This window comes from Andrena cerasifolii, chromosome 16, assembly GCF_050908995.1.
Source record: "Andrena cerasifolii isolate SP2316 chromosome 16, iyAndCera1_principal, whole genome shotgun sequence".
NCBI lineage: Eukaryota > Metazoa > Arthropoda > Insecta > Hymenoptera > Andrenidae > Andrena > Andrena cerasifolii.
In genome coordinates this window covers 5,855,895-5,880,639 of record NC_135133.1, presented here as the reverse complement: position 1 = coordinate 5,880,639, position 24,745 = coordinate 5,855,895, and the positions used below count along the sequence as shown (strand labels likewise).

General features: G+C 50.4%; 2 protein-coding genes across 2 annotated transcripts in view; one reads left to right on the top strand and one right to left on the bottom strand.

Annotated features, from left to right (window-relative positions):
* The window catches only part of Nudc (nuclear distribution C, dynein complex regulator), a 67,782-nt gene that overhangs the window by 18,165 nt on the left and 24,872 nt on the right, over positions 1 to 24,745 (bottom strand). The window lies entirely within an intron of this gene.
* The window catches only part of LOC143377740 (uncharacterized), a 47,253-nt gene continuing 23,484 nt past the window's right edge, over positions 977 to 24,745 (top strand). The window contains exon 1 of the mRNA XM_076829382.1: positions 977 to 1,722. Coding sequence (XP_076685497.1) covers positions 1,717 to 1,722 — 6 coding nt within the window. The 5' untranslated portion in view covers positions 977 to 1,716. The remainder of the gene's footprint in view (positions 1,723 to 24,745) is intronic.

Genomic DNA, 24,745 nt, shown 5'->3' with positions numbered 1-24,745 from the left:
GTTCGTGTAAAGCGCTTCGTTGCGTCGCGCAATGTCATATTCTATAAATAATTTGTGCACCGACGTCTAACGTTTCCAGCCTCGCGTTCGCAAGAAATCGCCACGTAACTACTCCAGGAAGGAAGGACATTCCGTCAGGAAACAATCGATCGTCTTCCCACTGCGAGCTTCATAATCAGGCGCGATAGATCAACACGCGTTAATCATCGCCCGCCCGCTGACAAATGGGTCTATTAAATGTGACGTTTATGATCAAAGTCGAATTGAACAGCCAACGTGACTGGCGTGGCGTTTCTGAAAGGGCACGGGCATCCTCCGCTCGTCTAGGTCGACAAAACAATCCTTTTCATCGACCCTGACCTACATGCTCGTCTTTTGTGCGCGCTCCTATCGGTTTTACACCTCGTAAACATCCGCTTCTTCCGGAGGACTTGGCCTCATCAATCTTTTCTATCTCCCCCGCATCGCCGGGATTTAAGAGATCCATTCACGGAATATTACCATGTTCTCAAGAACGTGGTAATAAAATTTCAATGAGTCAAGAGATTCTATCGACAGAAAATTAAGAAAGCGTTCCTATCGGCAAGCAGAAGAAAATCCTCTGTTCGGCGGCAGAATATAGCCTTCTTGCCCCCCCCCCCCCCATTGATCGGCCCAAAGGCGGAGAAACTCGGCGAGGAGAAACAATCGCCTCCCGGGCCGATTGCTCCCCGAAAAAGAATCAGGCCCCCGTGCGCCTCCTCCCACGTGGAGCGCTTCTCCAAGAGGGCCAGCGATAACGAACGCATCTTCTCTCCGCGCATCCATGACCCAGATACCGACGCCGAGCGCCGAAAACAAGCGGGCCACGGAAGGATGTTCTCTCCCCCTGTGAGAGCAAGCAGCTGGCCCCTTATCAGGGCTCGTATTTCGCGTCTCGCGGGCTCTCGGGCACGCTGGATGGGCGCGCACTGGCGCGGGCACGCTACTGGGACAAGGTTGCCAGGGGTCCATAACTATCGTGCGCTGACACACAAGAATGCGCGCTTCTTACCCACCGCGATATATTCGCTCGTTCGATGTCGCCTCTCCTCCTTTTCCCTCCACGGTTAAAACGCTGCGTGCCCGCTTCTTCCTCTGCCCGTGGGTCCTCACCGAATCCCCCTACCCAGGGCCCCTAGGGTTCGGGCATCTCCCCCTCCTCGAAAAGGATCGCGGGGGGGCCCTCCTCGGCTTGATCCCCTCTTCGTGACCCCGCAGCACTCCTCGCCTGTCCCAGTGGCCCCCCCTGGCACACCATCATGACGCGCCTCCAGTGGATCGCGGTTTCGATCTTTGAATACCCTGGCGTCGTCACCGCGATGACCAGTCTTCGAATTACGGGCGAATCCCGCATACGTCTCCGCGATTAACCAGACCTGCACCCGGTCAGCTGCTCGTCTCGACACCGTCCGCGTTGTTTTTCCTCTCGGTCGTCGGTCTGGTTTAGGTGTGGCTCGAGCCTGGTCCCCTGGTCTGGGCCTAGAGTATCTTCTTCCTCACGAGTCCTCGCCATTATTCATTCCGAGCCTACGATTCGCGCGACAGATCCTCCTAGATTGGAGGTAGCAGTGAGATCGAGGCGCGGACAGGACCCTCATCCTCCGGGTGATCGTACGCGACTGGGGATCGAAGGGTTCTTGTGCGTCTGTGGTGTTCCCTTAGGGTTCCTGCCAGCCAGGCTGCTGCATAGGCGACATGTCGGTGAGTAACGGCTTCTACATGTGCTAACTGCGGTTGACAGTGTAGAAAAACGTGTCGAGATTCATGACAAGTTGTTGTTTTCTGTGGTCGTCGTTATTGGTTAAGCTTGTTAGGCATAATTAGGCAGACTCGTCGGGCTGGTTCGCTTTGTGGCGTTCTCTTCGGTTATCTACGCTGGTGTTTTTTTTTTATCCGCGCTGCCGTTGCTTACATTAAAACTGAAGACCACTCGTCCCGCGTTCATCGACGTCGATTCAATGCTAGGAACGACAATGTACACCGAGCAGCTGGGTCAATCACTTCGTCGGAGTGACGTAGCGCGACGTGCGTCCGTGACACTTGCTTAATCGGAAACAATGCGAGTCACGTAACGTCACTGCGTTGATTGACATTGCCGCGATTCGTTACGTGGCCGCGACGCATCGCTTTTCCTCAAACAACTGGGTCGGATGGAAAGCAAACAGCGCCGATAAGAAATTCGCGACATATGCCGTTCTAGCTCGCCGAGAGTTAAGTAACCGTGGCGGCGTAACGTTGCAATAGGAAGCACGATAATGTGCCACGAGCGGGAAGAAATTGCTCCTCGGTATCCCCGCACGAATTACACACGCGTTGCGCAATGTGGAAGCTGTAATTGTTTCTATATCGGGTCCTCCTAAACGACTGGCTTCGATTGAAGTCAACTATGTACAAAGATCACGACAAAGCTGTACTTTGCTCCCCGGCTACCAGTGATTGGCAAAAAGGAGCAACAAAGGAAATTTCTATTCGTACAGGCTCATAAATTATACCGTTGCAACACTGAGATCTCAATCTTCCAAAGGAGCGTTCAATTTTTTCGCTAATTTCGCTCCACATAGGCCACCGGTTCTATCATTATCCTCGCAACGTTGCAGCGCCGATGGCCGAGCGTGAAAGCCGGACCATTAACGTGCTTTTTCCACTAACTTTGCCCCGAGTCTGGCAAGGGGATACGGATTCTACCAGTCCCGCGAGTTATCAGACGGTTGCTGCAACCGATAATTATGTAACTGCTATCGTTCTTTTGAACGAACCGAACAGGTATTACTATCACAATCCCAGCTTCATCGAAAGAAGTTAAATTCATTTATCTTTTTACCGATTCTTCGTAATTGCTCCCGTCTAGCGTTTAATTTATACGCGGCTCGAACCGGAGCATCGAATCCTCTCCTTCGCATACAAATTACTCGATATCGACGCGGATCCGTTCCGCAGATGGGAAACACTAAGATTCTTATATGAAATCAAAAGATTCTCAAAGTATTTGCGCGGGAAACCGATCCGTGCATTATGCGTAACCTTCTCCCGACTTCGGATTAAGTCAATTCACTTTCGGAAGTGGCTTGTATTATGAAAGTGACTGTGGAAAAGTCGCGTGCACGCTTCGTTGACTACGGTAACAGCCACAGCTTCGCCATTCCAATTCGCCGTGGGGTATCGGTCGTGAAGAACGCGAGTTTTTCGAAACCCACCACCTTGGACAGTCAGACTCTTCTCTCTCTCTATCAAACCGAACTGCAGGGGAAGATTTTTGCTTCGGCATACCCAGAGACACTTCCCAACATAAACAACATCTTCGTAGAAAGGCGATAGCCTCATACGCATCTGCTTTCATTCCGTACATAGATCGTAGCACCCTCCACTCAGTTTGCCACTTCGCAGACAGTGGTCGGGCGCGAGTCAAACCCGTCGATCGAACAGTCGCAGACAGAGGTTGCAGTGGAAATGGAATTTAGCCTTGGCATCAACGAGCACCCTTCCATTTTCAGACTAGTCGAACGACTGTCGTAACGGGTTAACTGGACGTTCGCGTGCCTTTTCCACGCTCCTCTGTATATTTAATGATTTTCCTCGAGCAGAGGGAAAATAATAACGCGATACTTGTACGGTTCGTTAGCGGGATTTATCACCGTGACGCTGACCGCAGACTCGGAAGAGGAAAGAGCCGACGGTGACTGTCGCCAGCTGGGCGAATAAAGAACTGCTCAATCTTCGCTTAACAAGGAGACTTTCTTCGTAATCATCATTATCCACCCAATCCGCTCGATAGTCTCCTTTCTCGGTGGGAACGATACCGTTCAGCGACACAGTTCCGTGGCGGGTTAACGAGAATCCGATCCGTCTTAACGAACGCGGGCGAGATCACTTCATGGTGTCAAATTCAAGAGCGCGCGATGCAAATCGGTGGCTGGCGTTCCAAAGTCGATAGGCGTGGAGTCTGGCTAGGATTTCTAATCTGCCCTCCACGTGATCTACCTATTCAAATCCCTCCTGCAGCAATGACACCCCGATTGTGTCACCGCGAGTTTCCAGATGGAATAACTGGATCACGAGGCTATGTTGCCATCGAGCTTGGCGCAGAAAAATCGCAGGCAGACACGCGAGACTGCAGCTTGCCCAGTCCGCGTCTATAGTCTAGAGGAAGCAGAGGAAGTGGAAGAACAGCTGCGGAGCCCGAACGTGGGACGCGATGGAAAATTGGAGCAGAGGCGGGGATAGCGCGAGCGCTCGCTCAGCAGCGGCAAATTAAAATGTAGGCGTGCAGGATTTCGGCGCGAGTGGTTCGCGCGACTTCTCGATACAGCTAACGAAGGCTCTTGCGAGACTCGGTTAATGGCCTGTCCCAACAGACTCTTAATGTGACTTCGATGTTTCCACGATACGCACGGGACCGCCGTCGTCCACAAAAGCGACTTTTCGTGCGGTCACAGCCTACTTCCAGATTCGATAGTTACATAATGCGGTAAAACGCGGCGCTCGCGTTTATAAGGGGACATCGATGCAACCGTGGACCTCGAGCACATCGCTCAGCCGCGATTGCGCTTGGACACCTCGTTTCTCGTTTAGCTCTGTCGACAAACTGGATAGTTGCGGAGTGTTCTATCAACGCTGCACTGTTTACAGAGTCTCGCAGCGTAGACGCTGGCAAACGTCTTGTTCCTTTGCACCGTACAACCGTCGGACAGTTAAACATAATGTGCTTCTACGCGTCTGAACGTACCTGTACAAATTACACGCCGCGCGCATCCTATTCTTAGAACAAATCAAGCTACCTCAGGATACAAAGGCAGGAACATCTCGCGAGGCAGCCTCTTGCGAAAGTGGAGGACAAACTGTGGGGTAATTAATCATAACCGGAGCACTCGAAAATCGTACGCATTTACGCGACTCGTCGTTTTATCACATTCCGCCATGGGACACAAGCGCTCCGAAGAGCGTCGCCGAGAGAGTCGTTCCGAAGTGTGCTTATTCCCAGCGATCGACGTTGAGCAATCGTTTTATGCCAGCGTACACCCGTATAAATACCTGTGTTATTTCTTAATGAGGCAATAAAGTCACTTAATCATTAGAGGTATCGATGCACCGTGTGTACCTTTGCTCCGAGACCGACGCGATTTATTTAAACCCGCAGCAGCTCGCGGGATATTTAAAGTAAGACCGTTTCGATACGGCTGGTATCTTCTACCAACACCAGCGGCGGCCACGGTCCGCTGAATTTTTCGTGTCTCCGGGCTCGATCAGAAGCCGAGCTTCGGTGTGCTTCTGGTCACTTCGAGCGGCCACGCCGTACGAATCCCATGGCATAATAAAAAGTCACGATTCCACCGGTCGCCCACGGCACACAGCTTGTTTATTTGGCGAGATGCCATGGCGAGATTACCCAGTCGCGTTGCACTTGGCGACTACTTAATGTCGGTCACTCCCTCCGTGTCTTATCCTCCGGAGCTACCTTGCTGATCGATTAGAACTCGCCAATGAGGCAACGAACGTGCTGTCAGCGCTCGAACGACGGAGTTTTCAGCGAGAGGCTTTATCGAGAATTCATGCCTGATAGTATTCAGTTAACCCTTCTTGGGCACACCTTCTTATAATCTCAAAGTGGTCGCATGAGGTTCACTGCACCTCAGCCTCATTTTCGAGTTACCATTTACGGATTTTTGAATCTGTTAACTTTTGAGTGATAACTGTACACTCGTAACACTCTAATAGTATTTTTCTAAAAATGTAAATTTTGGTGCGAACAAACTTGGGGTTGAAAAAATGGATGGGGGAAAAAGCGATTTTTTGTTAAAATTCATCTAATTTTTAAATTCTAATATTAGGCTCTACAGATTTACAGAAACATTGGCAAAGGAAAAAATGGCCTAGGTTACGATACACCCCGTGTGACCACGAAGGGTTAAGGGATGATAAAGGGGGTAGGTAGTATATCTGCTCTTCGGAGTGGACCATGAGGAAAAGTAATAGACACCAAAGTAATAGCTTTCTCAATAACGAACACAGTGTTTTAGGAATACACTCGAAAAATATTAAAGTCTACATAAATCCCAACAAAAACAGCGATGAAATGCAAAGAAGTCTTTCAGCACATCACAGGAACGAGTGAATCTTAATTAGAGCGACGTTGCAGTCTCGTCCTAATGCAGTGGCCGTAACAGCCGTGAAATGCGGTATTCAACGTTGATTTCGAGGGCAGCCACGTGAGCTGCCGCCTCCGAAACGAGGATATAATTGCGTTTAATCGTCAGGGGCGAGGAGAAGCGCGTTAAAGCAAATGTTTCCTCACCGAGATTTATCGGGGCGATTAGTCGCGAGTCGCGCCGTAATTGGCGAAGAAAATGCAGTTTCGGTCTATTAGCGGTCGGAAAAACTGGGCGGCTTACCGTGGACGCACGTGGGTGGCTGCAATTGTAGTTGGTTCACCGAGAAACCGAGGATCAAGTGGGAGGTGAGGTCGACGGGACAGGTATGGCTAGGATTACCACAAGCGCTTTTCTTTCTGCCTCTATCGCGGAATCGAGTCCACTGAGAATTATTCATCGGGGAACGTTTAACATGGGAAGCCGCGGTGTGCATCTCACGGCCGATAATTTACCGTGAATTTTTTCAGAATCTTTATCATTGTGTCACTATATTTAGGAGGCAAAAATTCATTACAACTCATAATTTCCGAAGACGGCGATTCCTTCGAGACATGTATATGATACTTCGTAAAATTTCATCGATTACCTCATCTCCCCCGTTTGCTCCACCTGTCCGTCAGCGGCCCACACGAAAGAGTCTCGTGGACGCGAATCTGCCCCGCGACAACTGTATTTCGTTGCTCGATTGCACGTACGAATTTAAAGAGATATCGGTATAAAAGTACAACGCAAGACACCGCGGCTTTGATCGTCGTAAAGATACAGTCTTTAGCTGGTTTTATGGCCTCTCGCGTTGAACAACGTTCATTACGCGAATTTGTCATTACAATGCGCGTAAAATCCCCGGGGACCAGATGTTCGGCGCGCTAAATGACTTTCATAAAAATCCACGGTTGCGTAAGCGGGCGATTATGAACCGGGCGGATTAGGTCGGGCACAAAGAGCCGAATGTAAATCGTGAATGTAATAAGCGACTACATGTATAACGGGGCAATTAACGACCACTGGTTTAGTTGTCTTCTCTCCAGCGAATTGTTGCCACACGCTGGAACCTGGAATTTCGCAAGGAACGCGGTAAGGGAGAGACATCACCGTGGCCGATCGTGTCTCCCACTGATTTGTCTTCGTCGAGGTGACATGTGGAGTGCAAAGAGTTTTTAAATAAACTACAGGCCCCTGGTTCGATCGTTTTGAAAGCGCAGAAGAAACCTATGAATTCTGTTGTGATCAGCAGGATCAGATCTCCCAAAATTCATGTACCCATTTTAAATACAACCTACGCGTATAAAAACTACTTTATTGCCTCCTGAATTTAATTTGCATCTTAATTCCCACGCATTAGGTATGCAAGGTAAATAAACATCGTTCCGCGAACCCGTTTCCCTGCGATTCCCCGGATGGCTGAAAAAATCAGCGCCAAGGAATTGTAGCTTGGTCAGCACGTTTACCTCACTTTTACCCTATCTTCCTCGAGCTTCGAGAGCAAACACTCGACGCCGCGATGGGCGCACTCGGCGCACACCTATAGCCGCGGTGCAAACTTCCTTCGTCGCCGTTTCTAAGCGAACACCTCTGGGCTTTGTTCTCGCGCAGGACGCATTGTGTGTCGTCACTTAAGAGCAGAGCCGCGAGAGCATGCAGGCAGGGGTCATTATGATCCCACGTCAGCGTCGATTTAATCGGCGAGTTAAGGAGTCGAGTCAACGATATTCGCGCCAACGGGCTATCGGTTCCTCGCCTGTTTTGTCCCACCCATCGTATTTATCTAGGCATTCAGGCTCGCGCCTCCCATCGAGCACCTTTGCTGTCTCGAAAGGGCAAGATGGAAACCGCATTCACCAACATCTCCAGCGATTGAGTACCCTCTTGCGTAGACAGAAGGAGCGTTGTTGGCTTCGGTTATGAGGCTCGTCAAATCTTAATGCTGACAATCATGCACCGTTCGTCTGAGAAGAAAACCTCCGCTGTCCTTAGGGAAAGTGTGTGGATTCTCCGTGCGCGTGTAGCTTCTACGTCTTGTTAGATTTTACGGGCTCGGTTGCACAAACTTTGCAACCTAGTGTCGTATCTGCTGTTGGATCGAGAATGCAGCAGGATCCTCCAAAAAGCAGGTCCAGCCCATCGTCTCGATCCCATTCGATCAATGTTCTAGCGTTCCTCCAAAACAGAATTGAAACGATTCTACCGAAGCTGCTATCTCGCCCGCATGGTCAGCAGAGTTGCAGACGCTGGAGGATGCGTGGTGCAACGCGTTATCTATCTGAATCCTCGCGTAACCTTTCGTCGGGGCTAAGTAGGATGCTCGCGAAGGGAACTCGACGCATTATTGTGAATCGTCGCGGCAATGAGCGGCCACCGTGGAGCCAGGGCTGTTATGCAACTACCTGCGAGTACGAGCTCGCCTCGAGTAAGGTCTACGACCAAGGTACGTAATCCCCGGGATGGGCAACAACGAAGCCTTCGACGGTATTTCACGTCGTCTCGTCTCTCTGCCCTCCAGAGGCCTCGGTGGCCACTACTCTTCCCTTTCTCTCTGCCTTTGTCAGCTGTCTTTCTTCCCTTTCCATCTCTGCGCCTCCTCCTGGCTGCCGTTGCGGCGTAACGCAGCGGTTTTCCATGTGCCACGCGGCAGAGGACGATGACAGGATGGACTGGCGTTAGAATTTGCCGCAAGACTTTCTCAACGCGAGCCTCGCCGAACGCACGTTTCCTGTAACGTGCTATAAGTTGCGCAGCACCGTCCTTGATAAGGATGTTAGGATGTTAGCAGGCTTTCATCGTGAAGGGAAGACTAATTTCGGTGGGAGGAGAAATTCTGTTGCTATAATCAGAGTTATTGAAACTGAGGAAATTTCTTTTTTCAAGGGCAGATACAGGATGATTCCAATTCTTCATCAATCTTCACCAGTGAATCTAGAATCTACTTGACTCGATTTGCCTAGAAAGTGCACACATGAGGTGCTTTTCAAATAACCTTTTCACTCGGCGAAGGTAACGTTGCCAGCATTACGCAGGAGGCGGTTGGACAAACGCAGAAGCAATAGGAGTTTCTTCAGAAGAGGCACAGAAGAAGAAGTAGCTCTTGATCGTTTTCCAAGTAGCGGAGGTTTCGTTCGATCGGCGAGAACACGCCTTAAACGTGGTATCCACTTGCGTCACTTGACAGAAAATTCTACCTCGAGGTGGACTACCGTCTTTTCCTCCTCGCGATAATAGACAAGCTGGGAACCTGTAGCTAGCGACCTGGTTTCTTCGTGTCGAGCGTGTCAACCGGCAGGGTCACCGTGTAAATGCAGATTACAGCACGAAGAGTCACGTAAGGAACGGGTAGCGATAAGTTGCTTGCCATCAATGAAGGTCCTCCTGCTTTTTTTTCGCCCGTTTAAACGGTACCCTCCCCAGCGATTAGCATACTTCGCGAGCGCGATCAATCACTCGTTTAATTGCTCTTCGCGCGATTTCACGCCCAGATTAGAAAGCGGATCGATCCGAGGCAATTGTAGGTGACATTGGCAAGGCCCGTTTGAACGAATTTCCTTCAGCCTTGGTGACAGCGTAACGCGTCAGGAACGCCGTGTTTGCATACGACAACAATGCAAATGACGAGCAGGAAAAGGTCGGGGGGCCCATGGTCATCGTTTAACATTATACAAATTGAACATTTGTTACATCAGAGGCGAAATGCGGCTTGAAACCGAAGTAAATGTGCGTATCGCGGGATCGCAACACAAGTGGGCCAAAATTTCATCGAATAACAAGGAAACCCGAAGGAATAATTAAAATTAATGGAGTTCTCTTTGCTTGCTGACGTGTTTCTGATAGTTCTCGTCTCCAGAGTCGTAAGCAAAGTAGCAGGGCTGTAAACCCACCGTTTATAGAAATGAAATGGAAAGTAATTGATAAATGCATTGAATACAATGGTTGCTCGATTAAACAGCCTCGACTTTACGATTTCTCGTTTATCTGAGAAGTTAAGAATATGTGTACACGCGTAACGGCGACACACGGACGCAGTGCGACATCCGCCGCCTGCAAATGAAATGCGTAACAGTTAAAGCGACACCCTACCTCTCGATACCGCTAAAAGCTTCGCGCGTTATCGCACTTAACATAATACAATAAATAACGCACGCCCGCGACATAATAATACCACAAATGAATACGATTTAATAAGTCCTCACGGGTGCTCGATTATCCTCGATTAACCGGCCAGCCTCGGTCCCGATTAACCGCCATAATCGAGGTCCCACTCCCCGAGACTGTTTGCTCGCAAAGGAAAATAATCCCCCGAGAGGATCTTAGCGAATAAATTTAAAGGGACGCCAGCTGCGTCGTATCAAAAAACGCTCGGCCAAGAGCCGCGGCGATTTAACGTACGTCTGGCTAAAGGAACGCGAAATCTCGTATTCCACGAGGATCTTTTCGCCAGTTTGGTTTCCCTCCATGCCCGGCGTTTCGCGAGCGCATAAATTCCACTTTAATTACGTCCGCGGCGCGAAATGGATCGCGATAGGGATCGCGCATCATCGCGGGACGACGACAACGACTGCGAATGAACGGCGGCCAAACGAAATCGTGGGTGAACGAGTGCCGAATATCCCCCCGTCCGCTTCTGCTTCTGCCGCTTTCCTGCGATTAACCTCGTTTCGAGGTGGCGTCCTCGCCCCCGGGGGCAGCTGGCGAACGATTATTGTCGCGTGTCGCGGGCTATAAAGGCGGGTCAAGCGAGTCGTTCGGCTCGATTAACGAGCAGAACAGACGATTTCGTTTCCCCGGCGGTACTGTCCTCCCACGCGGCCTCGCCGCTAACGTGGTACCCGCGCTTCAAATGATAAATCTCGCCCGCCGTTGCTCGGGAACGCTAACAGGTAACACGAGGCATAATCGTCGCGGCCGATGCGATAGAATCGCTTTAATTGGCGCGATGGCAAGGCATTCCGCGTGTACGGAATCGCTCCGGGTCCTACGATATTCTGCTTTAGATCCTGGAAGGACGTCCTTGGAATAAGAGATGCGCTTTGCCCTTGGCAGGGAGGACAGAGGTCTCGTGGGTGTTTTAATGGATCAGTGGCGCAAATGTATTCTGGGGTTGTCATTTGTATGTATCTAGTTCTCTGAGATAATTTGCGGAATTTTGTACATTAAGATGGTGAATTGAATTCAAAGAGTGGTCATTGAAGAACTTAAAACATGTAAATTAAATGTATCTTAGAAGCTACTCGAAGAATTGAGATATTTCTTGACGCATTACCATCAATGATTCTATAGTATTCTCGCGGGAGTAATTAATCAGAAATCGAACGAGTCGTTAGTATGGAAATGGAGACACGTCTCGAAGTGCAATGGAGCACTGGGTGAAGGAGATCACAGCTACGAGAATGAAGTTATTTACGCAGCGTGTTATTGGACTTTCAAGATTGACAAACTGACTTTCACATTCGCGATAGGAACCCGAATCCGAAGCGCGGATCGACGCCGGCACGAATGGTGCTGGTGAAGTTTCGAGAATGCACGGAATGCGAATGATCCAGATCGAGTACCAAGGTCGGCCATTACAGCGACCGATCGTTTATTACTTTTCCTGATCTTGTATTTTGAGATTAAGGCCGTGCAATGAGTTATGGCGACGTAAGCGGCGCGTATAATTGATTTAAGCCAGCCTGCAGAGCTCTCTTTGGAAGCGTGATCTTTGAACTGGACACGAAGATTGCAGGGAGGAAACGTATTAATTGACGACTCAAATTGAATGATATACGAAAGCGACGACAGCGATAACTTCAGCACGGCCCAGAAACTGGTACAGCATATAATACCAGTGGCAAGTATAATCACGAAGAAAGATTGTACAAACGAGGTAACGGATGCGTGTCTTCAGAATGCAAGGAAATAGAGAAAGGAGAATTATGCACACTGCCATTTCTTACAGGATTCGCACACTTCTGCTCATCATTACTTGAAATCTCCATTTACTTATCGTCAACGTCCCTTTCACTCGACCATAATCGTCGCCTTCGCATCAATCAGGCTTTATTAACATCTGACTGAAACCACCTCGCGGATAAAAATCGAGGAAAAGATGAGGAAGACCCGTCCGGGATTCTCCCGTCCATAGCGAAGCGAGGAATTCTAAAAGGCACAATTACAGTCCCATAAATTCCACGTTATGGTCCAGCGACGCGGTGGCAATGCCATCCAGCATGCAGAGTGCACAAAGTGCTATTTATAAAACTCAATTACGAATTTCCCCCGCAGAGAGGCGGCCGCCCAGCCTTCGTGTCCTGCCTTTGTGCAGCGCACCTGTTGCACCGTACAGAGCAAGTGCATCCGTTATCCGTGTTTCGCTAACGCGGCGTGACGAAGGTGCGTTTACCTTTGTCCTCGAGCCGGTCGAAGAAGAGCGATCCCCGGTCCTGGACCCGTCTGGTCTCCCTTTGTTTTGCCTGCTCGCGTCGAACGAGTTCGACGGAACACGGATGCCCGGTGGTTGGTTTCTTTCTTCCTCCGGGTATCCACACCCGCAAACACGCGCACACACGCGTCGACGAGGAATACCGGGCGGCAAAAAAACCTTGCCCTTGCACGCGTTTGTAACCGCTAAAAGTCCACATTCCGGCGGCTGGGCGAGCTGGAATTTATAGGCGTACGGGTGTATACGGGCCGCGGCAGTCTGTATGCCAAAGGACGTGACGGAGGTGAATTAATTATCGGGGAGCAAGCGAACGACAGGAGAGCACGAGGTTTTAGCGGTGCTGGAGGATCGTGGGCGAGCATCTACTCCTATTTCCCCGCCCACGACGGACAGTCTTCGTTTCTAGACGGTTGAACGTTCATTGTCGGTGGATGGATCTATACAGCTTCCGCCTTTCGGGTTTCTTTTGGGTTGTACGGAGAGATGATAGACTATCTTTTAGTCGAAGCAAAATAGAAGCGACCATTCACGGGACTGCATTGTACTTTAAGCCTTCGTTGTATTTTGATCGCGCGGGTGGTCCAGCATTTTTGCTCCGAGTGAATTACCCTAAGTAGAATCCCTCGTTTCTTCGACCGACACGAGCTTCGATCTTCCCATTCCTGTAGACGACACTTGTACGAAGAACACGGTACCGTGTCGACACGCACGTCCGACAGACCGCGCGACGCCGGATCGTAGGCGCAAGAAAAATGATCTCGAGGAAGGGAAGTCGCCCGTCCTCGATCAGACACCGTGAGTCAATTCATTGTGTCTTTTTGCCCGGAGCTTGCGTCACGCGCTGCTCTCGCGGTTTATCGTCGCTTTTTTTTTCCCCGAAGAAGACCGTCGTTTCCGTGTCACCGTACACCTAACGAGCCTAATCATCGGCCATCGAAACCGCAGCGGCCTTCGCGACTTCTGTCGCGCAATCGCCGATGATTATGATACTCGGGGGACATTTCGCATCCGTATTGGACGCTCCGTTTACGCGACATTGAGACACGAGCAGAGCGCGAGTTGCACAACGCACGTTAAGAAATTCTGGAAATTTCTGACACCTCGCTGTACCCCTGATGTCGGAGAAGCTGCGATTTCCTGTTTTTCGTTTACTCGCGCCTCGAATTTTCCTTTCATCAGCCTTCGAGAACCGCATTGCGAACAATCGAGGAAGAATAAAACGCGCGATCGCGCATAAATTTCGCCGAGTGCGACGGGAATTACCGATTTATCGCGTCACCTTCGACGCACATCTCGGAACAATTACCCCGGGCGGAAACGCCCTCTCAATGACGGTGGCCACCGAGCGGGTCGTACGCAGATCCAATCGCGTACGCGGAAAACGATTTTTTAAACAGATTCCACGGAGATCCCTTCACTTCGTCGATGACCAGCAAGTCGGTGTTAAGGACAAGCGGAAAAACGCGGAACCACTTAGCCCACCGAATCGAGGAACAACCTTCCTCTGCGGTCGTTCAAATCTCTCTGCAATCGCTACATCATCTACAATAAAACGCTATACAGCCTCTTTGAATCAAAATCAATACGATTGAAGGCGTTGCACCGGATCAACTCCTGGATTAGTTTTTAGGTTACCTCTGGCCTATTAAGTTCCGAGAAAATGACACCACCGCAGTGCCGTTGCATCGTGTCTGCTGATGATTTGCAGCTGAGAAAAGAGAGGCGAAGTCTTCGCACCCCTAATAGGATCCCTTTCTCAGAGAACAGGACTCTTGAAAGACGCAGAAGTTGTCGCAAGTTACGAAACCTCGGATAATGAATTGGAGAGATGCTTAGGGAAGAAAATTCATTCGCGTCAAGAAAACGATCATTCACGCTGGAGCGTTATTATTCGTGGACTTTCTTCCGCTGGACCGCAGCCACCGCCAACTCCGTGCGTCGCAAATCACGAAACCGGACGCAGTTAGAACGTCGAGGCAGACTTATAACCATCATTACCAGCTACTTATTACAGTGATTCGCTTGGCCAGGCGTTCGGTATACCTCTCCCATCGACACCACTGCGGGTGGAGATTGAAAGGTACAAGAGACTGGAGTCGGACTCTCCAACAGGGGCGAAATATTGATGGACACACGGGTATGCAAATCCAGGACGAGATCGTAACTCTGGCCAGTTGGAACGGTGGATACCAGACGACCGAACGTCATCCTTTTTGCTAATTATATCGCTCGTTTGCTAATCTAAACGTCTAGGAGAGACCCAGCGGCGGCGAACAAAGGCAAACAAGACAATATTAATTGCTACCGTGGTTACATCAACGAAAAAAGTTTCATCAACCTTCCGACCGGTTCGATCGTCTGCATCCTTCCCCAGGACACTCCGAAATCACTGCTGATCGCTAGAGCCAGCCCCACCTGAATTATAAAACGAATTCCAGCGCGTTTTATGGGAACCGTAGGGAGTCGAGCGCGCCCAGATCAACCCAAGGTCTCGGTCGCCACCGCCATGCGGGGCCATCGATTTCACCAGGCGGCCAAGATGCTCGTGGAACGAGGCGCGATGGCTTTCCACGGGGATGTCTTTTATGCGTAGCCAGCCAAGGCCACGAATTAGCTCTTTGTCGCAACGCGGCCGAGGAGGATGATCCCCGTGGTGGTCACAGCCGTAATCGAAGGTCGCCGTTTGCTCGAAAGCGGACGGGGCACGGCGTAGCGCGGCGACAGCCGCTCATATTCCAGGATCTGACTGCATGTTTCCTCGAAGGTCGACGACGAGCCAGCCACTCTTCGGGACTCCCCGAAACGACGGGCACGACTTCGTCCCGGCCGATTTTCACCCGGGCTACACCCAGCCGGTGCGATGGGACGTCGTAAAAATTTTTTGCACGAGAGAAACTCGTCGGGAGACCGCGCGCGGGTTCCTCGTGAATTTCGAGCCTCGCGGCTCGCAGAAGCGGTTATGCTAGGTCGGGGAGCTTCCACTCATACAGGCGCGTATCAGCCTCCTTTCCTCCGTTTCCCATCCGCCCTCCTTCGTTATATCCCTTTCACTTTTGGCCGTTGTGGTGCTCGTACTTTTCGTGGGTCGAGGCGGTTCGCCTTCGGCCTCAAACTCGCCTGAACTGGTCCGATCGAATGTGCACGCTCATAACACGGCCTGCCTTTCGCGCCGCGATACCGGATTTCCATCCACCGCCTGGCTGCTTCGATTGTTGCGCGCTCGAGACGAGCCTCCAAACGATACGGCTTATCAACGCCGCCTGCTCGAGCACATAATGTCCCACGCGTATCGCAGGCTTAACCTTGCAATTCTCTCTGTACTTTGAGGGGGTGTTTGTAGAATGTTCGAGGAAGAACGGGGGTAACAGCGAAATTTTTTATGAGTCAGGGAGTCTGTATGACATTCACAGTTGGGTAAAGTGTGACTCAAGTAGAAGTCAGAGCGTAAATAGCAGAAATGCCTGGTGATTGTTTAGGCCAGCGCTCTTCAACCTTTTTACACTCGCAGACCGGTGAAAGTAGGAGAAATATTTCGCGGACCGGCTGACGGCTAAGACAGAAGTAAAAAGCAATGTATTTTACAATTTAATTTAATTTAATTTTTTTTATGTAGCGGCTACGTGATTCGGTCAACATTTTTCGCAGACAGGCAGGAAATTTCCGCGGACCACCGGTTATATACGAAGTTTTTCGCTGCGAGCGGTCAATCGTCACGGCCGGTTGCCAATTAACAAGTAATACTCTGTTTGTGCTCGTCGAAATCGGGCCAAAAGTGGATTATTAACGCGCCACAGTTAGGCCAGCTGTCAGTAATTACGGGCAGCTTTGCATCACCGTGTATTATTACGTTAGTGCCTCATTGCGCGCCTGTAATTGATATTCTAAGATCCCTTCGTTTAGTTAAGCCGATGGCGGTAATTAAGGCAGCATCGTCGCTCGCTCTTTCCCCCTTCCAACGTGTAATTTCCCCTCCGCTCAGCTGGTAGAATTCGGCGCGTCGTTAGCAACACGGCGATACATCATTGATGAACGCAGATCGCCGAAAAAAGTGATAAACAAGAGGAAGAAAAACGCGCGAGCCCGCGATCGATCGAGGCCACGCATAAAGAAACACCTATGAATTCTGCACGGCTTATTGTGCATAGTTATTTATGCCCCGGGGTTGTGCAACCGATAAACTCGGCCTCTCTCGTTTTTCGAGAACGGACCCGATTTTTTCGGGCCTCGCGAGAGCCGCTCGCTCGCGCCGGAGCCTCGAGAGGTCACTCGTTTTCATTAACCGTATTAAATGTGATTATGTACATGGGCCGCGTATCGTCGCCTCCAATTACAAGAATCTGCAATAATTTACATGAGATTCTTGCACGCCCAAGGAACTCTCCTCTTTTGCGCGCATAATATCCACGAAACGTTCGTTTGCTCTGTCAACGAACAGAATTACTGTAATTCAATGAATTACACTGTTATTGTAAAATATTGCCATTATTTCCAAAAATAGCCAGCCTCGCAAGTTCTATGGGAGCCCCAGCAGCTACCACTTTGTACAAAAGTCTCGCCGCGAAGTTTCCTGTTTCGCGAGCACAATGCTTGCCACAGGTCTGCCTCTCCTTTCACGAGACTCCAGCAAAAGAGTCTATTTGAACGGAGACTTAACCGTGGCAATTAAACATCAATTATCCGATTGAAATATAAAGGCTCTCGGTCATGCGCATCCTTAATCCAAACAGAGACGATGTAAAAGGCTTTAATGCATCAGTTGCAGCCACTCGTTTTATTCCCCCTTGTGCACCGGGGGTTCGTGACTCAGAAGGTGCAACGGCCGGTGTTTAAAATGGTCATCGTCCAGCCCTGTGTCCTTCGACATCCTCCTCCGTCGACTAAGGCGGATCCACCTTTGGTACAGGCACGAAAAAAATCTTCCTGAAGCGGACACCGCTACGGTCCGACTCTGGGGCCCGTAATTATCAGCTGCGCGAAGAATGGACGGGAGAATCGAGCGATTTTCACGATGCTTCGTGATATCGATGCCTAGGAAGACGCAAATGCGACGGCCAAGGATCTAGGATGCTTTCACTATCGAGGAGATGCAAGGTGATTATTGGTCCGCGAAACGAGCTAACAACCTGCCGCATAAATGCGTCGTACAACTGAGAAGATGATTCTGCAGCTGAAAATAAGTCCAGGGGGTGACGCCACGTCTTAAGATAAGGAATATGACAGGGTACACGTGCACTTGATCGAAATTTCACAGTAGAAAGCCCTGGGATCGAACGTGCCACGAAGCTTTACCGAATTTTTGCGCCGACAAAATGTACCGCGGAGGTCAAGAATGTTTGAATAATTGAAAGTGACCAGTAATTGGGAGAAAACGAACAGAAGTCCCGATTGCAACTGGTTTTCCCTCGGCCGTTAATGCACAAGCCGGAATGCAGGGACGAATATGAGACCACTGAATGACACGCGTTGCACCTGTTCCCGCGATTACATATTCGGTTGCATTTGGCGCGCGCGAATGTGTGGCGGGCGAATATAAAAGTCACGGCGCGTACACATTCGCGCCGTTTTCTCTCACGGCCACGAAATGCGCGAAGAAGGTCGGGGCGCGATCTTGCATTCGCGGTTTAGGACTGATGGTGGTTCGGCGTACAGTAATTGGGGGCGAAGTAAACATTTTGCTAGTGTGAAAAGCACCTTCCGTTTTATTATTTTGCCGAGCGAAACGATGGAATTACAATGGAATCAGATTGGGAAATGGAAATATAATGTTCTTTGAACAGGGAGGGGAATTTTTGAACGCTTCGACTGGGACGAAAAAATTGAATCATAATGAGGAGGATAAAAGGCGATGGGAGATACTCGACAACGTGTCTCGTTCACAAAAACGAAAGGTGACCTACGAGGAAAGGATAAAATCACAAGATTACTGAATCAGAGTTCGAAACCAGATCTTTCGATGGCCAGGGGACTGATCGAATGCTCCGACTTATTTTATTTTCTGGGTCGGCAACAGAATCCTTTGTCCCGATCCGAGTGTCACGTTCTCACACGTGCACACTTTTTGCGGAATAATCCAATCGGCGCACATTCAGTGTTCTGCTTCGCCCAGCGAATGATAAAGTCATATCAGACAATTGTCTCTGCAAGCGGGCTTTAACAATGCGACTCTCAATAACGCGTGATAGGATCTAGCTCGCTAATCTCATTACGGGCTCGCGGCCTTGTGGACCAATTAACGAGTGCTGATCGATTAAAGCGGCCATTCGGCATTATGAAATGAATTGACCTTTCTCTTTCCCATTTTTGCCCCCCTGGACAGCCATAAATACTGCTAGGCGAGGCGCGCGGCATTCGTTACAGTTATCCAAGTATATCTCGGCTGTGGCTCTCCCCAACCTTGCTCGTTATTACACTTCCTTATTGGACGTTCGTAAATCACTTGCAGTGGAAAGAATCTCTGTGGAATCAAAATCAAGCTGCACCGCGATCCCCGTCCGCCTTAACGACTCCTGACGAAAGGAGTCTGCATACGAATTAAACCTTGCAACAGCGTCCCACGCAATTACTTCGCCGATTTTTCAGTAAAGGGTTGACGAACCCGCCGGCCATAATTCATGCTCCTATCAAACGATCCAGACACCGGTAGTCATTGTAACCGAGCGTTACAGGGGCTACCGCCTCTGGTTCCTCGCGCAACGATGTCCTCAGGCGAAGATAAACGTGATTTGTGGACGGTGCGGGATCGCGTTAACCGCCTTATCTTTCGCGCAGATAAGGGGGACAAGCGTGGACGGGCCGGCGTCGCGGCGATAATACAATAATGCATAATTATAACGGAGAGTTCCGGGTTGGGCGGCGAGACAAGCATCGGGTATAAGCAGCGAGCCCGACGGGATAATAAATCGGCGGGAACGACTGAAGCCGACGTAAAACCGCGTCCCGCGGCCGCGATCGTCTCGCGGGCGATGACGCATCGCGGAATAAATGAAAATGTAATTTGCCCGGCGAGGGAAAAAACGACTTCATCCGGAGTACCCGACGCGCGCCTTCTTTTTTGCGCCCTTTATTGGAGGCGATATTTCATACGCTTAAGAGATTAACACGAGTAATCGCACAGGCCACATCAGTGAGCTCGGAATGGATGAGTGAATTACGATGATCGGAGTTGAACCTTAGGTGTCGATTAAAATCGAAAGGGAAGGGAATTGGTTGATCAAGATGCTCGACAGATGGTCCAGCTTGCAATTAGATCTGTCGATGGAAGAACAGCTGATTCGAAAACGGAGCAGTCTAGCTCCGAAACTACTTAGCTGCGCTGGTGGTAAACACTTTGGTAGATATCTAGGTTACATACCAAGTTGCTTCTCATTCAAGTCTCGCTCCAGCACCACTTACGTCGTTACATAAACATAATCACACCTGACGCAATAATTACGATTTCTACGTGACAAGCACACCATAAACTTGCCCTTTTACCGGAGAATCTCTTCGCGCCTCGCGAATTTAAGCTCCGTCAGACTTCGCGGAATGTATCCCCCATTTATGCCCTGGGATTCGTAATTAATTACCAGACACCTCCCGAGCGATATTTCACCTTCCCCGTTCGGGGCGACTCGCGGTAACCTTGCGAGTCGAATATATCCGGCCAGGCCCTCGCCAGGAGGGTGGAGTGTAGGAGGAAAAAGGAAAGGAAGAACGAGGAACGTGCAGCAGAGGTATATGCGTGTGGCTTATCGTTACCTGGGGGACAGGTTTGCTCGTATGTCCGTATATATAAACGCGGCGCGCATATAAATTCGTTATAGCTATCTCCGTTCCCTCCTTGCTCGGCTAAAGAAAGACCAAGTGGAGGGGTGTGAGAGGGAGGACCACGATCCCATCGGGAGTTAACCGTAGACAGAGAGTCGCATGCACCCGCGTTGCAATTAGACATTTTTCTGGTCCCCCAGACGGCGGGACTTGCCGGGGAAGCACGCGGCTCGCGGGCAAGACAAAGAGGAGGGCCACGAGAACGGTCCAGCTCCGGGATATCCAGCAGCCCGGGAGAGGGGAGCATTCAGGGTTACGGGTGAAAAGAGGAGAATAACCAGGGAGGTGACCTTGTCATTGATTCGTAGAAATTTCTCTGACGTGCGTGCGAGGGGGAAACTCGATGAACACGGCGGGTTATCTAACCTATCAGGCTCGTGATAACTCTGATTACGCTGTGGGGGTAGAGGAGCACCTGCCTCGGGGTGTTTCAATTCAAGGATGTGGCACGAAGAGAGACAAAGAGCCAATTTGGAATATCACACGAACCCTGTTCAAATTACACTGCAATAACTCGATCATCCGGCTCCTCCTCCTCGGAAAGAGACTCGTCAGATTAAAAAGACCAGTTAATTTCATGAAATACAACCATCAGAAGGAAGACAGAGAAGCAACCCAGCCGCCCAGCCTTGGCTGGCTCAAAGCACTTCACCCGACCCCATAAAATCAATAACAGCCACTATAAAAGTGCTGCGCGGTGTTTCGCGGGATTAGCGCGGCAGTAAACGGCCGCGTCCACGTACAGCCCGGCCAGGGAAACAAGTATCCCGCGAGTACTCCCGGAAATCATACGACGGTCGTATATTCCGTGTCCGCGACGGGATTACCAGGCGAACAACACCGTTGATGCGTATCTCCGGAAGGCGGGCGAAACGAAGGAGAGGACCGTGCTCCTTCCTGAGGATACGCGCCGCGGCGCCAAGGCCGTGGATTCGCGAGCTCTTCTTAATACGGGGGCCGCGAAGGTTGTCCCGGTACCATCGAGCGAGATCGACCGCTCGAAAGGAAACGTCGACCTCGTTTAGAACCGACGCGAGATAAGGGGATCACGATCTATCGCCCGGCTAGGCAGCTCGCGCGATTTTCTCACACAATTCTGTCGGGACCGCGCCTGGAGGTGTCGAAACCAGATATTTACGGCGTAAGCGACGCGTAAATATAACGATCGCCGCGAAAGGGATCCGGGAGGTATGATGGATCGAGGGAGGCTGCTGGATCGGGACCGCCGAGCGATCGTCGCTTCCCAGCTAACGCTCGGCCAGAAAACGGAATCGCGTTTCGCAAAACGCCCGTCGCCGGCGCGCCACCGCGCGCTTAACAGAGCGGAAAAACGGTCCGAGCCGCGACAAAGGCGGGAAAGGCCACGAAAAGAGGAGAGACACGCGTCCCAGGAGCGGGTACCGCGCCGTTTCACGAGCGTCGCATAAAACGCTCGTTCACCTTGCCACGGTGAATAGCAGCGTCTCCGTGGCGCTGTGTCCGCCGCGTTTTCGGGGAACAAGACGAGGGGAGAATGGGGAATAAGGATAAACCGGGCTCTACGACGCATTCGACTCAGGGGGTCAAGAACCCTCGGAGGACTGCGAAACCGGTGGTTTTCGCGGGGCAATTCGCATATTTGGGGGCAATGCACCGACAGTTTTTGGTACACCCGTCTGCGTGGTCGTGGTTGGAGGAACTACGCTCGTAAACGTTCTTTTTTTCCCCCGAATGGAAACACGAGGGAGGAATTCTTGCAGTGGGATGCCGAATGGTTCACTGCTGAACCAGGAGGCTTCATTCTGGCTTCAATGGCGAATATTCTAATCGTTACAATCGCGCATTTTCTACCCACGATGTCGCCACAGCTGCGGATACTCGATTTGCATAGCTTGGAAACGAATTTCCATTGATATCTTATCAGCACAGCGCGCTTAATAGGAAGCAAAGATATTCAACTATCGCAGAAGCTCGAAGCACGCGTGAACCCAGCACTGTTCCTCCTCAAACAATCACGAAAGTGTTCGGGAGTCGATGCCGTGTTATGTCGGCGAGGCGACGTGCACGGAATTCGCAGCGTGCAATCCGCACGAAGAGGGCTTGCATTGTGCCTTCCTTTCTCTCCGAATCTTTGGCACACGATGGAAAGAGCTGCAATCGGTAACGCGGCACGATTCTCCTCTCATGAAGGTTTCCTTTGCCTCCGAGCGTCGGGGCTTCGATTGCGTGGCTCTTCTAAGCCGAATCGAATCCTACTTCTCGAAAGTGAGCTGTCGACATCGATCGTTTTATACTGTGATACAGGACGGTTTAATAGAAACGGATCAATTTATCTCCTGCCGGGTGGATGATCTCACGCGGATGCTTTCGAGCAAGTGCAGCTTCAGGAAACAGGTCCCGAGCAGCACACATTAAAGAAGAGCCGAAGGGCTAAACAAAGCTTGCAAAATCACAGAGAATAGCGAAACTGTCTAATTAGAGATCGCCTCATCCACGATGATCCCCATTGTACGAATAGTAATTTATTTTGAAACGTGGCAGCTGCCTCTTCTATTTTAATTCCTTCGTTAAGGAACCAAGAAGTAGAGAGAAGCCACTGCGCAAGCATAGGGAAACTTAGGGCTACCTCCACGAAATTTTATCCGCGTGTACGTACGTGCAAGTATGCACGCGTGAAGGGAACCGCGGGTCCTCGTCGATCGCTATGACTCGCGTGAATAAAGATACGTTTTCGTTGATCGCCTCCGATCATCATGACGTCCAACAGGTGAGACACCTGTTTCGGAGTGTCGGGGTGATCGATGCGCGGCGAGGGCACGCTCGATTTTCGCGCCGGCGGGAAACCACTGGAATTCCGCTCGCAGGCCCTCGGTTATTAATATCGATGAAGAAGTTATATCAGTCAGCAGGACTTAAACGTGCCGTGCTGAGAGTATTAAATCGCTTGCGCATCAGCCTGGGTGATTAAATGCACCTGACAAAGGACGATCGCGTGATCGCGTGAGTAAGCCCCGAAGAAGAAGCCGTGCGAACCCTGATTTCTCGCTTCTCCACGCGGAAGATTCGCGCCGCGAATGGGTCTTGCATTTGTGACAGAGTTAACAATCCGCGATTTCTCGGTAGAAAACGGTATAATGATACAATGGTACAGCTTCGGGAAAGGGGGTAATAGGCAGAGGGCTCTGCGTCTCGATTGACGTGCTTCGACGAGACGTTCTAACTGTCCGCGTAACCGAATGCTGGGCGAAGAACCGTGATGCCGTAAGTGGCACGATCGTGAAATAGGTATTTGGTGTCAGTTGACTGGCGCAGAATCCGCGATTTTCGTGGCTGCGCGAAAGGGGGCGACGTCGTTTGCATAATTCGACCGGCAAGTCAGAATCTGCGTCCGTGTCGGCACGGAGCCACCCGGCAAAATTGGATCCAGCAAACAACATTCCTGCTAAGTTACGTCAAGTTGGATCTGCCCCGAAAAAAGAAGTGCAGATCGACCAGGAATTATGGTGTTATTCTCGCATTACCATTTTATAACGCTGGCCAGGATTCAATGTAACGGTATCGAGCGCCCCGTGTATTTCGGACCAGGAACCGGATAGATCGGCGGATCGGACAGATTCAGGCTATGCCTGGTGGCCTTCGCTGTGGATCGTTGACTGAAAGCTATCTCGAGATCTACTCGATGATCGAGTGCAATTAAAAGTGGATTCAAGGGGCGAGTCACGAGGGAACCTTCGATCCCTGACGAAGCACTACTTTCTGCATCTTTTCAAGTGCAATATGGACAGCTTTAGTAGCCTCTCTCGGATGCTTTACTGCCATTCCATGAAATATCAATCGGACCGTGGTGTCAGTGACGCAATTAGACTTCGAAGAAATTGATCAAATTCACACATTCAAAGCAGGCAAGTGGAATAACGCGTCTATGTTTAAAAATAGGAGGATTGATATTAAAGTTTGTTTGCGAGGAAGATCGGTGTTGCGAGGGGCATAAAGAAGTTTCTTTATTAGGAGAAGGAAGTATCCAGCCTCCTCTGTCTTTCACCTGTGATGATGCCTGATAGCGTATCTGAAGACTATACACAGTTCAACGACACGAGACTCCCAATCCTTTCAAGGTCCAATTATCTAAGTAAACGGGAGGTCACGCCTCATTTCGTCAGACCTACTGCTATCTACTTAATTTCGTTTTATCGTGAATCACGCAAAGAGTCTCCAGCATTCCCATTCCTCTAAAAATTCCTCTGAAGATTCCCTTGAGCCTGGTCAGTGCATATTTGGCGAACAGACCTCGACCAAGTAGGTGAGCCGTTTTGCAACCCGCTGAAATTAACGGTAATAATTCTGAATATCTTCTCCAGAACTTGAGATACAGAGGCCTTGGGTC